Below are 18,273 nucleotides of genomic sequence, written 5' to 3'. Positions count from 1 at the left end.
ACATTTCTCAGCTTCCTTTGCAGCTAGATATGATGATATGACTAAGTTTTGACCAATGAGAGGTAAGTAAAAGTATACAGAATTTCTAAAAGCTGGGAGACAGTCCTTTTATCCTTCTTACTGCCTGGAATATGAAATTAATGACTGCAGCTTCAGCAGCCATTTTATACAATGAGGTACTCTGCTAACAGAAGCCATGCTCTAGGGATGGCAGAACAGAAAGACAGAAGAAATGTGGGTGTCTGGTGACCATATAGGCACGCAATCTCCAGACTGTCTGCCTCTGGCCTTATTTTGCACAGAAGAACAAAATTCTATCATTTTGAAGTCACTCTTATTTTGGATTTTCCATTACATGCAACCAAACTTAATCCTAAGCATCATAAAAGGGAAGACCAGAACAAAACAGCCTCTGGATACGCTGATGTCAAGGAAAAGGTGCCCATGGCAGGTGTGGGCCCACCTTCCGGGAGTCCACTGGCTCCTTTGGCCCGTCGGGTCTTCAGCGTTGGCGGGGAGTCAAAGGTGGCCACTGTGCCCCCAGTGGCACTGGTCATGGGGGCAGCAGGGTTTGGTCCTTTCGGTTTGAATCCCTGTTTGCCGGGGCTGTACACCGGAGGGGTGGGGTATACTGGAGCTTCCACACACTGGCTCGGCACCTAGGAGGACAGCACAGTCAGAGAGAAGCCCTGGGAAGGGAGGGGGAGAGCTGCCCCAGGCAGGGGGACCCTCACAGTGGCCCTGGCTAATGTCAGCCGCTCCCCACCGACACCACCATCCCAACACCCCCGCCTGGCTCAGTCACCCCATGCACACCGAGAGTCCTTGGAACTTTACACGGTCAGCAGGCTAGAGCAGCTTTGGAGCCAGGCTGCCTGGGTTCAAATCCTGACCGTCACTTAGTGCCTAAGTGACCTTGTCAAGCCTTTGAACTTCTGCCTCAGGTTCCTCATCTGTAAAATGTGGCCAAGCATCGTGACCCTCTCACTGGGTCGTTGTGAGGATTAAGTAAGTTAACACGTAGAGAGCTTAGAACAGTGCCTGGCACAGAGCAAGCACTCAACAAACAACAGCTATCGTTATTGCCATTATTACTGCTGTTGGTCGTTGTTTGTTAGCACAGGAGAACCAGGAAGTCAGAAGGGTCTGTGCCCTCACCAGTGACTCCACTTCTTAACTGACCCCGCCTGAAGCCACACCAGCAGGCATCCCTCAGCTGAGAACTGAGACTGAAGCCACAAGAAACGACCGAATGAATTCTGAGCCACTCAAACTCAGCTGACGCTAAGCTTACATCGTGACACTGGGGCATGGTGAAGATTTCATTTATTCATCGGCCTATTCATCATTCATTGGTCTTCCCAGCCTAGCCTATGCAAAATTTCACTGCCTATCCTCCTGTGCTTTATTTTTCTCCTTAGACTTGCCATTATCTAATAAATTTTCTATTTACTTTCTTACGATGTCTATTATCTGCCTAGTTCCACGAAGGCAGAAACTTCCGTCCTGGTTTTGTTTACTGCCCTATCCGGAGGCCTAAAGCAATGCTTGGCACCCAGTGTTGGGTACTCAGTAAATATTTGTTGAATGAGTGAGTTCAATTACACACATGTTGCGCATCTGATACGCCAGCAGTAGGTGCTTCCACCAGATCTTATCCTTGGCACCATTCCTACACCCTCCCACGCTCTCTCTGAAATGCAAGGGTGGGAAGCTTGGAACCACGTTCCAAGACCCCCATGCCAGCATGGTTCTGAACACAGAAAGAGTCTGCCTGTGACAAGCATCTGCATGAGATCCGGAAGGCAGAAGGGACGCAGAAGCTACTCTCCTCCAGCAGCCACGGTGGGAGACAGACGGGTTTGCAGTCATGAGTTTGGAGGGGCTGGCTGAACTCTACATGCCCCTCCTGAACCCCAGCCCTGAGGACAGCAGGGCAGCCAGATATCAGCAACAGGAGCCTACAATTTCCTCACCTCTGGGCGCGGCAGTAGTGTCCTGGCTCTCCAGGCCGAGCTCCGACAGTGAGCCTGAAAACCAGGGGCGCCTGCTAGCCCTGCCTTTTGCTCCCCTAGCCCTGCCATCACTTCATAAGCCCCTAACCTCCTGTATTAAATCCCTCTGCCAGAAATACCTAGAGTGGTCTCTATTTTCCTGACTGATACAGCACTCAATAAATATTTGTCACATGAATGAATTCACTCATCATTCAAGTCATTACTGAGCAATTATGTGACTGGCACTGGGTTAGCTCTCATTAGCCTCATCAGTGCTGTTGGCGGGTTCCCATTTTAGAGGTGAGGAAACTGAGGTCAGAGGGGCCTATCTCAGATACCTGCTATAGGTATCTTGCAGGGCAAGTACTCTGCTAGGTGCTAAGGATGCGAAGTCAAAGATGACTCAGGCTCTGCCCTCCAAGAGCACCCTCCTCCATATGGAAAATAAACAATGGCAGCTCCCGTGTGTGGGCCCCCTCCGCCTACCAGGTCACCATTGTCTTCTCAGCATCTCGTTGACTTAATTTTTTTTTAATTCAACAAAGTCTTTAGAGAAACTTGCTTTATTCTCCCAGGCCGAGGCAAATCCCCTCACAGGCTCTCATAACATCACGCAGCTGGTGATGGGATTTTCCCACTGGTCTGTCTCCCCTTACATATAGATGCTACCTGACATGGGCCATCTACCTGACATGGGCCATCTGTATGGCCAGATTTGAGGGTGAGTCAGGGTTAACATGACCTCAAGTGCAGGCAGGCTCTTCTGTCACAAGCATACCCCCTAGCACTGGTGTCTGGGAAGTTCTATGAACTCTTAGCGCCATGAGAGTAGACTGCTTGTAGCTCAGAGCTCCTCACCAGGGAATTAAGATGGTACATTCTGTCCATCCTATTCGGTCCATCCAATTGCATAATGGCCTCAATTCTATACCTCTCCTCTTACTCATGCCCTTGGCAGTGTGACTTGGCAGCTTTCCCCATCAAGAAGTGGCATCTACTTCCCTACTCCTTAAATCTAAGCTGGCCTTGTGAAATGCTTTGACCAACAGAAGCGACATGCGTCACTTACAAGCCTAAGCCTGAACAGGCCTTGAGCATTTCTGCTCGCATTACTGCACCTCCACCACTGCTGTGAGGACAGGCCTGGCTAACCTGCTGAAGATGAGAGAAGCGTGGGGCAGAGCTGAGTCAGCCCACTCGTCCCACCCCAGGCCATCCTAGAGCAGCCAACGGCCAGCCATCTCCAGACACGTAGGAGAGCCCAGCCAGGATGAGCAGAGCTGCCAAGCTGGCCACCGCAGATGTGAGAACAATAAACACTTTTTGTTATACACCTCTGAGATTTTGTGCATATATCTTACACAGCCAGAGCTAGCCAATATACCTAGCTTGTTAAAAAATATAAGAGACATTGACATAGATAATCTTTCGGAGTTCTCTCACTAAAAGGCAAGTATTCTCTGACTGTTCTGAGCACTCCCTGAGGGCAGCTTGTATTTCTGCAACGACCTCTACTTCCCACCACCTTCTCCTGGTTTGTGTTATACATTCATGTATATTACATTTCTAATGGCTTGACTGGAGCCCTTCTCCCCCACGATGTGGTACACTCCATGATCTCATTTTGTCCCCCATGGTATCTCTGGCACAGTATCCGGCACATAGTTGGTGCTCAGGAAAGGTTGAGTTATCCCTGATGACCAAGGCCAGCTTCTCCCCCACTACCCCAATCCCCGGCCTCTGCTCACCTCCAGGGGCGGGTAGGGCTGCATTCCCAGTGCCTGGATCTCCACCGTTCCACTCCCAGCCAGGGGCGCCGTGGCACTGTACACCTCCACCACACCATTCCCGCCAGGGTTGGGACGCCCGGGGGGGCCCAGGCTCTGGGGTGGGGGTGGTGGGGGTTGGGGGGGTGGGGGTGGCGGCAGTGGCGGAGGGGGTGGAGGAGGCGGTGGAGGCTGGGTGAGGTAGCTGGGCGCAGAATGCATGTTCAGGCTGCTCTGAAATCAGAAGAGAAAATTAAAGCGTCATAGCCTCGTGATACCAGCTGTCTTGTTTATCAGTGAGGAAGGACATTTGTCTTAGCCAGCCATGTGGTGGGAACAGGCACTCACAGGGTAGCTTAGAGGATGGGGCTAAGAGTGGACATGGAAGCAAAGGTACAGGAGAATTCAGAGAGGCATAAGCCTGTTGTTGCTACCACTTTTCCCCATGAAAGTCGGCAAAATGGGGCCGGCCCCGTGGCCGAGTGGTTAAGTTTGTGCGCTCCGCTTCAGCGGCCCAGGATTTCACCCATTGGAATCCTGGGCATGGACATGGCACTGCTCATCAAGCCATGCTGAGGCGACATCCCACATGCCACAACTAGAAGGACCCACAACTAAAAATATACAACTATGTACCGGGGGGCTTTGGGGAGAAAAAGAAAAAATAATTTAAAAAAAAAGAAATCTGACAAAAAAAAAAAAGTCTGCAAAAATGGCCTGGCCTGTGCAGGAAGGAGTTCATACAGAAGGCCTGCTGCTTCTTTAGAATGGCCTGCTTGTAGGACTGGCTCTGTCTGAGAACCCTCCTTGTGGAAGGTTCCCTATGACAATAAGGCTGCTTTGCTCACCTGGGGCAGTGACCATACTGTACCAGGTCCCCTCGACTGTCTGTACAAACAACGTGACTTATGGTGAATGCCTCCTTCCCATCTGGGAGTCTGGAATTTTGGTCGTTGTGGCTGGACACCTACATGATCAATCCCCAACAAAAGCCTGGGCCTTGGAGTCTTAGGTGTGCTTCCCTGGGCAGAAACGCTGTGCACTTGTTGCTGTTCTTCACTGCTGGAGGAAGACATGTGTTTTGCGCAGCCTCTCCCCGCTTCCCCCAGGAGGAGAACTTTGGAAACCTGCACCTGGATTCCTCTAGACTCTGGCTGATGCGCCTTTTTCCCTTGCTGATCCTGCTGTGCATCCTTTTGTTGTAATAAACCACAGCCATGAGTAGAACCATCCTGAGTCCTGGGAGTCTTTCTAGAGAATCACCAAATGTGTTGGCAGCTGTAGACCCCCTGAAACACAGCCAGTAACTTCTAGAAACTTACTCTACAAAAATAATCAAGCAAGTGGGCAAAGATACCCATACACGGATAGTTATTCCAGTAGTTTTTATAACAGCAAAAAATGGCAACAACCTACACGTCCATCCATAGAAGCCTGGCTAAATAGAGGATGGTCCATGCACACTATGGAATCCTCTGCGATTGTTAAAATGATGATGCTGATCAGTATTTCATATAGCACGCTCCTCTTAAATTGCTGTTTCTTGGGTTCCACAGTCAAATATGTTTAGGGAAAACTAGGATGACAAAATCAAAAATATTTCTTTACTGCAGAAAAAGCCCAGGGACAGAGCACTGGAAGAGGCAGAATGCCTCCACTGTGGGCTGGTTTGACCAGAAAGCCTGTTTGTATTGGAAAATCCCAAGGAGCCAGCGTTCCAAGGAACATTTTGGAAAACACTGACGAAGAATTGTACGCATAAATAATAACATTAAACAAAAGGCAAAGCAAGAAAAGCAACTTCCAGTGCCTATAACATGACCCATTTCTATAGATGCATTATAAGTATATTAATATAAAAAGCTGTTTCCACCTCTATTTGCACTCAAAGATTAGGAAAACCAGACACTACCATTTTGGTAGTGTTTTCTTCGGGTGAAGGGAGTATGGGTGATTGATTTCCCAACTTCTATTCTGAAATACTTCAAACCTAGAGAAAGACTGCAAAAAGGAAAACACTGAACACTCTTTATTTATACTTCATATAATTCAGCAGTTGTTACCATTTTGCCACATCTGCGGTGTGTGTGTACATATACACACATATATATGTGTTTTGTCAAGCCACTTGAGAGTTATTTCCAAACATCATGACACTCTGTTCCTCAATACTGTGTTCAGGGGCAACTCCTAAGAACAAGGATATTGCCCTGCAAAACCACATACCATGATCACACTTAGGAAATTGAATACTGATACAACACTATTGTCTAAAATATTCAGGGGCCAGCCTGGTAGTGCAGCGGTTAAGTTCGTATGTTCTGCTTCTGCAGCCTGGGGTTTGCCGGTTCGGATCCCAGGTGTGGACATGGCACCACTTGGCAAGCCATGCTGTGGTAGGCGTTCCACATATAAAGTGGAGGAAGATGAGCACGGATGTTAGCTCAGGGCCAGGCTTCCTCAGCAAAAAGAGGAGGATTGGCAGCAGATGTTAGCTCAGGGATAATCTTCCTCAAAAAAAAATAAATAAAAAGATTAAAATATTCCAATACCTCCATCTTCTAATTCCCCCAACTGTCCCAATAATGCCTTTATAGGTTTTTTTCCCCCAATCCAGGATACAACCAAGAATTTCACATTGTAGGGCCAGCCCCAGTGGCCTAGTGGTTAAGTTTGGCACACTCCACTTCAGTGGCCTGGGTTCAATTCCCGGGCGTGGATCTACACCACTCGTCTGTCAGTGGCTGTGCTGTGGTGGCAGCTCACATACAAAAAGAGGAAGACTGGCAACAGATGTTAGCTCAGGGTAAGTCCACAGTAAAAAAACCAAAAAGATAGAATTGCACACTGTGGTCAGTTGCCATGTCTCTTTAGTTTCCAGATTATTAATAATTAAACTTTTTTTCTTACTTTTCTTCTGCGTATTTTCTAATGGACATGAAATACTTTTCTTAAGAGTAAAAATAGCTGGACTGTGGCTGCAAAACCCCAAAGTCAAGTTCTGGGTCCCCCACCTGCCTGTGGCAGCTTTCCCACCCACAGCAGGGCTGGCCAAGGGGAGGCTGGGAGTCCCCTCGGCATGAGGAGAGCTTCTTTCTACAAGATTCTGAATCTGCAGGAGTTAACATGCAGGCTTGGCATCAAGACCCTGTGAGAAGCCAGCCCCCTCCTTACCTGCACTGGTGGGGGGCCCTGGGGCATGGGCTGGTCCAGGGATGTGAAGGCCGACATGGCAGACATGAGCACATCATCGCTCACCAAGATATTCCCCTGCACCAGGGTCTGGATCAGCGGGGACGGGGGCACTGTGATATATGTGGAGATCTGGACCAGGAAGCGGGGGGAGACAGAGACAGAGGCAGAGAGAGAGAACACATGCGTGAGGCTCTGGAAGGAAGCAGAGGACAGGATGCAAAAAATCTACATCTGCAATCCCACAGACCTGGATTCCACTTCTACCTCTTTTGCTCCCTGCTGTGTGAACCCCTGGGCAAGTCACTCCACTTCTCTGAGCCTCCATTTCTTCATCCATCAAATGAGGGGAATAAGTCACACCTCCCTGTAAGGCGTATACCCTGTGACTCAGCAATAATAGTTCCCAGCATCTATCTTAGAAACACTCACACATGTCCACAGGGAATCCACCAACAAGAGTATTCTGCACAGCCTTGTTTCCAATAGTGATAAACTGGAAATAACCTTGATAGCCATCAATAGGGGAATGGATTAAAAAATACAATATGGTTGTGGATAGAACACTATACAGCAGGTAAAAGGTATGAAAAAGGCATGAAAAATCAAATTATAAAATAACATGTACATTATGTATTTTTATTTTTAAAAACCTAAAACAATACTGCTATATAATTCCTGTGGGTACTTAAATAAGTATGTGAAAGTATCTTAAAAGGTTGAGAAGGACATCCATCAGTAGCTACCTGGTGGAAGGAGAGAGGAATAGTGTCAAAGGGGCCTTGATTTGTAACATTCTTTTAAAAAGGAGAAGGGAAACATGTATTACTTGCAAATGTACCAATTAATAATAAAAATAATAATATGCCCCCAGGGTAATAGTGAGGATGAAATGTAGACCTCATGAGAGTGTCAAAGGTGCCATGGCTGTACCCTCAGGGGACGTAAAGGGTGTTTCATTTTGTGTTTCTTGCTTTTCCTTACTGGCAGGCCCCTGGCATCTTTCCAGGTCACCTGCCTCTGTGGGACCTTTGGGAACAGCAGCGACTGGGTCCCCGAACCTAGAGTCTTGTTCAAACAGGATGTCTTTGCCCTCAATCAGGCAAGGACAGCCCAGGCAGGTTGGGGAAATGCCCCACATCACGGCCAGGAAAGGCAGCATAGGTCCTGGCTCACATGTATTTTTACAATGTCGTATGCATTAGGCAGAGATGAAAAATGAGACATCATATCCATGTCCACCCAAGTCACTGAGGCAGGGGGATCTGTGTTTGCCCATAACCGACCACTTGTGTTCTAAAGTTATTTCCTTGCCCGGGACTGGAGGAATTTATCTCTCTCTCCTTTTATTAAAAAAAAAAGGAGAGGGAATATTTTCTGCTAACAAAACTCATAATCAAGGAGTGAGAAAAAATGACTATGTCCTGTGTTAGAAGATGTCTGTGACAACTTGAAAAGTTTCAGTCTACACATCCTATGGGTTAGGGGTGAATGCATTTATTTTGATGGCAGGAATTACGTCCACACAGTGGATGGAGATAATGTTTTAAAGGAATAAGGAGACAAGGGGAAGTCAAACTCCTTGACCTGGCATCCTGAGACATGTCCAACCTCCTTTATGAGGATTCTTTAAGCCTTCTAAGAGCCCCCCACCCATGGTGCCTTTCCTCCCGAACTGTGTTCCAGAATGAGGACTCTGGAAGCCTCTCCAAATACCTCCAGCCTGGCTCCCTTCCCTAACTTCTAGACTTGTGTATCCGTCTGCATCTTCACCACCTCCACTTAACGTCCAATAGGCATCTTAAATCCAATGTATCCAGCTAAACTCTGGACATCCCCCCCAAATCTTCTCCTCACCATTTTGCCTACTTTGGTTAATGGCAACTCCAACTGTGGAGTCACCCTTGACTCTTGATCGCACACCACACATCCAATCCATCCACAAACCTGTCAGCTCCATCTTCATAATATTTCCCAAATCTCCTCCCTTCTCTCCACCTCCACCTCCACCGCACGCTGCCTGGATCTGTACACAGCCCCCTAGTGCATATCCTGGCTTTCTCTCCTGACTGCCTTCAAAATCTATTCTCAGTACAGCAGCCAGAGTGACCTAGTTAAAGCGTAAATCAGACTATACCCTTCTTCTCAAAACCCTCCAGTGGCTCCCAGCTCACTCAGAGCTAAAAGCGCATGAGGCCCATACAATCTGCCAGGATCCACTTGTTGCCTCTCTGACCTTATCATCTCCCACTTTCCTCCTCCTCTCTCAGCTCCAGCCACTCTCACCTCTTTGCTCTACCTGGAATAAACCTAGCACACTCTTGCCTGAGGGCCTTTGCACTTGCTCATCCCTCCTCCTACTACAATACTCTTCTGAAAACTGGCGGCGAGACCCATTCCCTAACCTCCTTAGGTCTCTGCTCAAAGGTCACCTCATCACAGAGGCTTTCTGCAAGCACCATATATAAAATAGCAAGACCTCCCACCCCTGTCTTGGCATCCCCTCTCTGTCTGCACTTAGCCCAAAAAAAGCATATCTCAATACATTTTTGGGGTACTCACCCTATCTACCTCACCCAACTCCACGAAGGCAGTGACTTGGTCTGTTTGTCCATCGCTGTACCCCTGGTGCCTGACACACCATGGGTGCTCAAAAAAAGCCTTGCTGAATAGACGAATAAACAAACCATTGAATGAATACCTGGCGATTGGCAGGAGGCGGGGCCTGCTGGACTGCCGTGGGTGCTGCCGAAGGCGTGTAGATGCTGTTGGTGGCCAGGGAGACCGTGGCCAGCGGTGGGGCATTCCCCTGGCACTGTTCCCGCTTGTGGGTCATAAACGCCGGCAGTGAGTTGAACTGCTTCTTACACTTCCCGCAGAGGAAGACATCTTCATCATCTAGGGGTCACAGGCGCAGAGTGGCAGAGAGAGGGGAATAACAAGAAAAAGCCAGAACAAAGGAGGTGGCATCACAGTGAGAAATGGGAGGAGACCTGTGTCTGGACCACAGAACAGCAAATCTAAAAGCATTCCGTGACTCAGGGTGCGTGTGTCAAGCGTGGACTTTGTGCTTCCGAGGAGCTTTCAAAACCATACAGGCACTTGCAGGAGTATCCAGCCATGTGCATCCAGGTGTGAAAAAATTAGAAATCAGGAAATAATAAAGTGGGTTTGTGTCAAAATTGAGAAATTCAGGATCTTTATCCTGCCTGAATTTACTCATCAGTCCCCAAATGAGCCACGTGATCACATCCCTCTGTGCCTTTGTGTCCCCAATTACCCCTGCCAAGCTGCCTCTCTCAGAATGACTCATCCTGCAAGGCTCAACTCAGACATCACCTCCTCCAGGAAGCCTTCCTAAAGCAGTGGCCACAGTTCCTTCCTCGGGGCATGCCTCTCATATCACACTTCACTCTTACTTCTTAGACAGTAATACAAATTCTAGTGGGAAACACAGCTGTCTAGTTAAAGACTATATTTCCCAGTCTTCTTTGCAGCTAGACACGTCATGTGACTGAATTCTGACCAATAGGACAAGAGCTGTAGTACACTGTCTAATGCAACTTGCTCTTAAAAGGAAGGGGTATGACTCCCACTTCCTTCTTACTTCCCTTCATGTCACCTGGAGAGTAGAAATGAAAGTGGGAGGCTGGAACAGACATCCTGGGTTGCATGTTGAGGGCAATACAGCCACAAGAAAGAAAGGGTCTGAGTCTCACATATATAACCACCTCAGATCTGATCAGGACTTCATGCAGCAGAGAGAGAAACTTCAATCTTATACAAACCACAAGAAACTTGCATTTTTTATTTACAACAGCTAAAACCAAATCCCAAATAGCCTCACAAGACTCCTATGAGGTAGGACTTTTATCTCCATTTTACAGATGTGGAACCTGAGGCACAGAGAGGTTAACTCACTTGCCCAAGGACACAGAGCCAGGAACTAGGGAACAAGGATTCAAACCCAGGTGTGTATCTCTCTGTCCCCAGTGTAGTTCCCAAGGGCTCAGAAATGTTTGTGGAATGAATAAATGAACACATGGACTCACACAGGGCTGTAAAAGAAGTCCCTTGCCCTCTGTGTCTCAGGGGTCTAGCCTGTAAATTGGAGAGAGTCATGCGCAGCCTGTTCCTTCCATAGAAGGGAGGTTGAGAAATGACTTCAGGTCAAAGGTACAAGCATTGCCAAGCACTGGGGCTTCTAGCCATTCCCTGTGTCATGATCCTCACATTCACTAAGGGATTGAGAGTGCCCTCGGAGCTAAGTAGAGAAAGGCTTGAGCCTGAGGATCCAGGCTGGGAGGAAGGGGAGAGGCTTCACACACCAGAGGGCACCCTGGGGACCTCAGTGGGCAGTTCACTCCCACACCCCCTCGTGAGCCCCTGTTTTTCATGGGGAGCCACTCACCCTTCCCCCGGGTGAACCCGGGCAGACACTCACCCAGTGGCTGGAGAGCGGGGGGTGCGTTGACGCTCTGGCCTGTTGGATCAGGGACTGCTCCTTGGCCATCCAACAACGACTGGACAGCCAGGACGGTCTGATTGTCCATTCCTGAAGAAAGAAATGCAGCCTCCTTGGAAGACGGGCCCAGCACGCCGTCTGACTTCACCCTCACAAGCCAGACCCATGGCTGGCTGTGCCCCAGTATACATTCTCCCCTACTTCCATTGCAACAGAACCCAGGATTTGGGGCTGAAACCATGGCCCTAGAATAAAGATGACCTTTCCCACAGCTCCTGCAGCTAGGGAATGTCTAAGTTCTGGCCAATGGGATGTAAGTAAAGGTGTTCTAAAGCAGCTTCTGGGAATTTTTCTTAAAAGCCACCAATACATGACCTCCTTCTTTGTCCCATCCTTTATCCTGCTTCCTAGAAGAAGAATATGACGGTGGGAACTTTAGCAACCATCCCAGATCATGAGAACAAGGGCCATACCCTAAGGATTGCAGAACAAAAAACTGGAAAGACCCTGGGCCTCGGAGAACCTTGGAGAACACAGCCACCCTCCTAGCTCTGGACTGTCTTCCTCTGGACTCCCACATGAGAGAAATAAACTTCCAGCCTGTTTGACCACTGCTAGGTTGGGCTTCTCGCTTATTCGTGGCTGAATCTAATCCTAAGTGACATAGGGCCTCTGGAAATCATGCTAAGGAGTCTTCCCCACGTACACCTCACAAATGCCACAAATCTGCACTCAGGCATCCTTCCTTGCTTTGCTTGTTTTCTGATGTTTCTGGTGTTTGTCTTTTCTGTTCCTCAATGAACAATGTAATCTGAATTTGTGGTCGGGGGACTCTTGAGAAGCTGAGTACTTTCATGTTTTCCAATGAGTTGTCACTGTCGAGGTTCGCAGTACACTGTTCAGCCGTGTCACTAGCTGGAGGACAGATCTCCTCGTGCCTGAGTGGCCACCCAGGCACACTGCCTCCCTCCCAAATAACCCAGAGGGTGCCTCTTTTCTCTCTCTCCCCACAGCCAATGCTCTGCCTCCAACCTCTCAGCATTTAGCCCATACCTGCCCCAGCTTCTAACTGCTTTCCCCTGGCACAATGAAGGTTGAGTCTCTCCTGAGACCAGCCCTTCCCTCCATCCTCTCCTGCTCCCTCAGAAACCACTGTCCACCGACGGGCCCCTCTCCGCACACCACCTGCAACCTCTCCTTCCCGCCAGCAGCTACACATGCTCGGGTCTCTCTATAATGCCCCCCCTCAAACCCATGTTCCCATCTCTTCTCTCTTCAACATCAAACGTCCGATGAGGATCATCTGATGTGTATCCTCCCTCCCCTCTGCCCTCCTCCACCCACTCTAGTGGGGCTTAAGCCCCCGCCATTCCACCAAAATCACCAAAGACCTCCTGACAGCATCTGACACTCCTTCCTGATACACTCCCTTCTCTGGCTCCAGGACCCCCCCTTCCTGGGTCTCCTCCCGCCTTTCTGCTGGCTCCTTCCCAGCCTCTCTCTCTCTCTTCTCCTGTCCATCCCCTGAAAGTTTCTGTTTTGAAGGGTTCCTTTTGTCTGAACTTGCTCTCCTCTCCCCAGGCAGCCTCATTTACTCCCAGTCTACTTCTCCTCAGTATCCAGAGTTCCAGATCTGGGGTTCATGCTCCTATGAATTTGCTTCAGTAAATCTTCTACCATTTTATGCAAAATTGGGAGTATGTTAGCTTTTGTGTGCAAATCTGTACACAAACGTTCATAGCAGTTTCACTCAGAATAGTAAAAAACTAGAAACAATTCAGATGGGTGAACGGGTTCAATGGGTACATGGTTAAACGAACTGTGCTATATCCACACCAGGGACTACTATTCAGCAATAAAAAGGAACAAATTATTGATACACACAACAATACATGAATCTGCAGGGAATTATGAGTGAAAAAAGCCAATCTCAAAGGTTATATATATGCTATATGATTCCATTTACATGACATTCTTTTTTGAAGATCAGCCATGAGCTAACATCCACTGCCTATCCTCCCCTTTTTGCTGAGGAAGATTGGCCCTGAGCTAACATCTGTGCCCATCTTCCTCTATTTTATATGTGGGACGCCTGCCACAGCATGGCTTAACGAGTGGTGCACAGGTCCATGCCTGGGATCTGAATCAGTGAACCCTGGGCCACTGAAGTGGAGCATGCAAACTTAACTGCTACGCCACCAGGCTGGTCCCTTACATGATATTCTTGAAATGACAAAATTTCAGAAATGGAGAACAGATTAGTGTTTGCCAGGCATCAGAAATGGGGGGTATGCGGCGGGGTGTGGCTATAAAAGGGCAATGTCTTACAGTGACGGAACTCCTTTGTATGCTGACTGGTTGTGATATTATACAAAAGTTTTGCAAGATGTTACATTGGGGGAAACTAGGTAAAGAGTACACAGGATCTCTCGGTATGATTTCCTTTGTTTTTTGTTTTTGTTTTTTTTTGAGGAAGATTAGCCCCGAGCTAACATCTGCTGCCGATCCTCCTCTGTTTGCTGAGGAAGACTGGCCCTGAGCTAACATCCATGCCCATCTTCCTCTACTTTATACGTGGGATGCCTGCCACAGCATGGCGTGTCAAGCGGTGCCATGTCCGCACCCGGGATCTGAACTGGCAAACCCCAGGCTGCCGAGGCAGAACATGCCTACTTAACTGCTGCACCACCAGGCAGGCCCCTCGGTATTATTTCTTACAACTGCATGGGAATCTACAGAAAAAAATAATTATTTCAAAATAAAAGTCTAATTCAAAAAATACTGTCAAAACTCTGGAGACAAAAAAAAATCAGGGGTTGTAGGGGAGGGATGAACACGCAGAGCACACAGGATTTTTAGGATGGTGAAAACACTCTGTGATGATATTATAATAATGGATACATACACTATATGTAATCCACTAACATGAAGCATGAAAGGTGAACTCTAAGATAAACTATGGACTTTGGCTGATTATGATGTGTCAATGGAGGTTCATCCTTGGTAACAAATGTACTATTCTGGTGAGTTATGCTGCTAATGGGGCAAGCTATGCATGTGTGGGGTCGGGGGTATTTAGAAATCTCTGTACTTTCCTCTCAACTTTGTTGTGAACCTAAAACTGCCCTAAAAAAAAGTCTAAAACTGAACTCAAACTAGATGTATCATCTGCCACCCCTGTTTGTTCCTCTTCTGGTAACCCTTATCAGCAAGAATAGGGCATCACGGTGCACCCAACCACAGCCCCTGTGGCACCCCTTGATTCTTCCCTCAACCTACCTGCCCTCCCACCCCTCACTTCCAGTCCCTCAGCAAGTCTAGCCTATTTTGCCTCCCAAATGTCTCGCAGATCCACTTCCTCTCCATCACCACAGCTGTGCCCCTGGCCCAGGCCACCATCAGTTCTCAGCAGGACAACTACGGCTGCTTCACTCATATCCCCACTGCCACTCTGGCCCCCTCCAGTCTGTTCTCAGAGCAGCCAGGGTGAACTTTATAAAACATACATCAGATTGTGTTGCTCCCCTGCTGAAAACCCTTTCTTAGCTCCACACTGATTGCAAGATAAAGTTCAGAAGCCTCATCTCTAACTGCACACCCACATGAACTTCTGTGAATCCCAAAAGACCTCTCTCTCCCAGACTGCCTGGGTCACCGCTGGATCCCCACAGTTCTGCTGCCCTTCTTCTAGCCCAGCACGCATCACACTACCCCAGGAACTGATTTTTCTTTTAATTTCTTCATCACTCAATACTGAACACATTCTTGTAGTAAAAATGCAAACACTGAGAAGTTCACAGAACCTAAAGAGAAGGCAGGCCTCACCCCATCGGACTGGCTTCCGGGAAGGAACCACCACTGACCCTGCCCCTCCACATCCATCATCTATCATAGCACTGAATGCCAGCTGCCGTTATCTTCTTTTACTGTTGACCTTTTCCATAATTCTATAATTTCTATAATTGGATGTTCTATAATTTCTATCTGTCCCCCACCAGACTGTGGGGCAGGGACTATGTCTGGTTCAACGAGTGTTATGAAAATGCATCTCTCCAGATGGGTGGAGGGTTACCCCCACTTCCTGCCACGGGCCCTGAAGTCGCTAAGGCTTCCTCCCCAACGCCCAGCAGGTGCACCTGGAGGATCTTGGTGCTTGTTCTCTCCAAAGCCAATTCCCCGCACCTGAGGAGCACTCCCATCTTAAGATCTTGCAGACCACGGACAATCAGGTGACACCCACGGTTTGTCGGTTTGAGTCTGGGAGCACCGCATTCCGGCCAAGCACACCGTTAGCACCAATCCTTTCTTGGTGTGAGTTTGTGAAACTCTGCACCCCAGCATGGTGCACACAGTAGGCCACTAGTGTTTGCTGGTTTGGGTCTGTGAGCACCAACGCCTGGCCTTGCACGCAGGTGGCACCTATCCTTTCCTGGTCTGAATTTCAGAAACTGTGTCACAGCACGAGGCACATAGTTGTTACTCAATACAAGCTCTTCAGCGTCCGGACGCCTGGCTCGGCTGCTGCGTCGCCAAGCCCCTCCGGCCCCGCAGGCGCCCCTGCACATCGTCCCCTCGGTGCAGCCTCCCTCGCCCCGCTGTTCCAGGCCTGGCCTACCCCACCCTCCCTGGCTGTTCCATCCAGGACACCCCTCCCGCGCCGGGCCAAGGACCTCGCGGCTGGAGCTGTTCAGGGCCGAGGGAGGTCCGGGGCCCCGCGGATCCATCCCTCCCCGGCTGTTCCGGTCCCGGTGCATCCCCCCGGGGCCGTCTCTTCCCTGCTGTTCCCGCGCCGTTGCCCCCCACCCCCGCCGGGCCGCGGCTCCCACGGCTGTTCCGGCCCCGATGCTCCCCCCCCCGCCACTGAATCTTATCTCCACGGCTGTTCCGGTCCCGTTGCCCCCTACGCCGGGCCTCGGCTCCCGCGGCTGTTCCCGCCCGGGCCCCTCCCGCCCCGCGGCTGTTCCGGCCCGGGGCCCTCCGCCCCGCGGCCGCCGCGCGCCCTGGGCCCGGCGCTGCGAGGACGCGGCGGGAGGGGGCGCAACGCGGAACAGCCGCCTCCCCCGGCTCCGCCGCCGCTCACCCTCCAGGGCTTCGAAGATCGCCTGCGCCATCTTGGAGCCGCCGCCGCCGCGGGAGCCGAAGCGGGGCTACGCGAGCATTGTGGGAGCCGCGGCGGCGGCGGGGTCGGGGCCGCCAGGGGGCGCCCGGGAGCCGCCGCCGAGCCCCCCGTTCCGGAAACCCAGCCATGGCTCGCGGGACCCCCAGCATCCCGGATCTCCCCTAGCCCCGCCTTGATGACCCCGTCACCGGCGCATGTGGACCCCCATCTCCGCTCCACTTGAACTCCCAACTCTGCGCACTGATCCCATCCCCGCGGCACACCTGGCACCTCCCGACCTACTTATCTGCACGCCCATTTCCGCCACACCTGACCTGACCCCCACCTCTGTGACAGAGACCCCCGTCCCACTGCACGTGAGACCCCTGACTTCTGCAACACGAACGTATTTCCACTGCCTACAATATCCCGCCCTTTGAAGACCAATCCCCATTCCCATCTCACACAGACCACTCAACTCTGTCACGAGGACCCCCATCTCCACCTGACATAGGACCCCTGCCCCAACTGTGCAACACTGATTCCCATCCCTGATCATAGCCTTCTCATTCTCCCTGCCACAGTGATCCCCATCTCTGCCCATTGGGAACCACCTACCTCTCCTCATGTGACTCCCCATCTCTATCTAGTCTTAATCCCTCATCATCTCAGAGGTTCCCCCATGGCTGTCACATAACCACCTCATTTCGACCTTCTGGGGGACCTCCATTTCCTCTTCACACAGATCTCCATCCCTGAGTCTTGAGGACCCTATTTCTGTCACATCGCGCCCCCACCCCCCAACAATACCTACCTTAGCAATCCCCAGCCCAGCCTCATAGAAAGCCCATCCAGGTCTCCTAGGGATCCTCCTGCCCCTCATTGGGATTCCCTGTCACACACAGACTCTTCTCATCTTCATTTATGCTCCACCAGTCTCTCGCTGAGGACTTACTATGCATCAGGTCCTATAATAGCTCCAGGAATACAGTGGTCCTTTCGGTGGAGTTAGAGGTGGGGGAAGCAGACAGGCATTAAATCTTCAAAAATATTTAATTACAAGGTATGATCATGGCCTCGAAGAAGTACGCTTGGGCCACAAGGAAGAGTTGGGGAGTGGGTTGAGGGGAGAGGGGAACCATGGAGGTGCCATCCATGGTGATCTCTCTCATGAGCATAGCCGTGTCTGACTACTGTGGATCAGACTCTAAACGTTCTCCTTGTTTTTTCTTAAATACTATTTTAGCCTCATCCAAAGCAGTAATCACAATTTTCATTTTCTTATATTCGCTAAATATATGAACTCCTAAAATTAAAAACTATTCATCCAAAGCTCTGCTGCCTTTGTGGAACACTACCAACCTCTGTTCCTGATAAGTTGCCTTGAAGACCCTCTGCCTACACACTCCCTTAAGGCCCATTTCTACCAGTGAACTCCCTCTCCTGCCCCGAACACCACTCCTGCCCCCCCCATACCCTTCCCCTTGGTATCCTTTCCTGCACTGCAAGCTCTGAACAGATGTCCCCCACAGAGAACTCACCCTTCTCCCAGACTCCATGCCCCGACCCCTTTCCTGGGAACCCTGGAGATCCAGGGCCCACTTCAAGCCCCAAATCCCCCTTCCCACTGTCTCTCTGGCAGGAGTAGGGCCAGGTTCCTTCCTCCCTGTCTTGCCTTTAACATCCCCATTAATTCAATGGCCTCAGATTCTCATCATCTCTCCTCTTCAAGAGTTTCTCAATAACTGTTCTCTT

At 49.9% G+C, this 18,273-nt stretch overlaps 1 protein-coding gene across 6 annotated transcripts in view; it reads right to left on the bottom strand.

Moving 5' to 3' along the window:
• ZNF341 (zinc finger protein 341) overlaps positions 1-16,781 on the bottom strand; it is a 58,334-nt gene extending 41,553 nt beyond the window's left edge. Inside the window, exons 1-6 of one of the 6 annotated variants that reach the window (XM_023626377.2) lie at positions 16,501-16,781; positions 11,400-11,510; positions 9,657-9,853; positions 6,938-7,087; positions 3,746-3,997; positions 464-659 (exon numbers count right to left, since the gene is read on the bottom strand). In XM_023626377.2, the coding sequence (XP_023482145.1) occupies positions 464-659; positions 3,746-3,997; positions 6,938-7,087; positions 9,657-9,853; positions 11,400-11,510; positions 16,501-16,531 (937 nt within the window). In that variant the 5' untranslated portion in view covers positions 16,532-16,781. Of the gene's footprint in view, positions 1-463; positions 660-3,745; positions 3,998-6,937; positions 7,088-9,656; positions 9,854-11,399; positions 12,894-15,602; positions 15,719-16,090; positions 16,110-16,500 lie in introns of those variants that run through there. The other 5 variants (XM_070247320.1, XM_070247317.1, XM_023626378.2 and 2 more) reach the window with 5 other exon arrangements.
• Between the last annotated feature and the right edge of the window lie 1,492 nt (positions 16,782-18,273).

The sequence above is a fragment of the Equus caballus genome, chromosome 22 (genome assembly GCF_041296265.1).
Source record: "Equus caballus isolate H_3958 breed thoroughbred chromosome 22, TB-T2T, whole genome shotgun sequence".
NCBI lineage: Eukaryota > Metazoa > Chordata > Mammalia > Perissodactyla > Equidae > Equus > Equus caballus.
The sequence above is the reverse complement of the archived record's forward strand: the minus strand, read 5'-3'. Positions and strand labels throughout refer to the sequence as shown.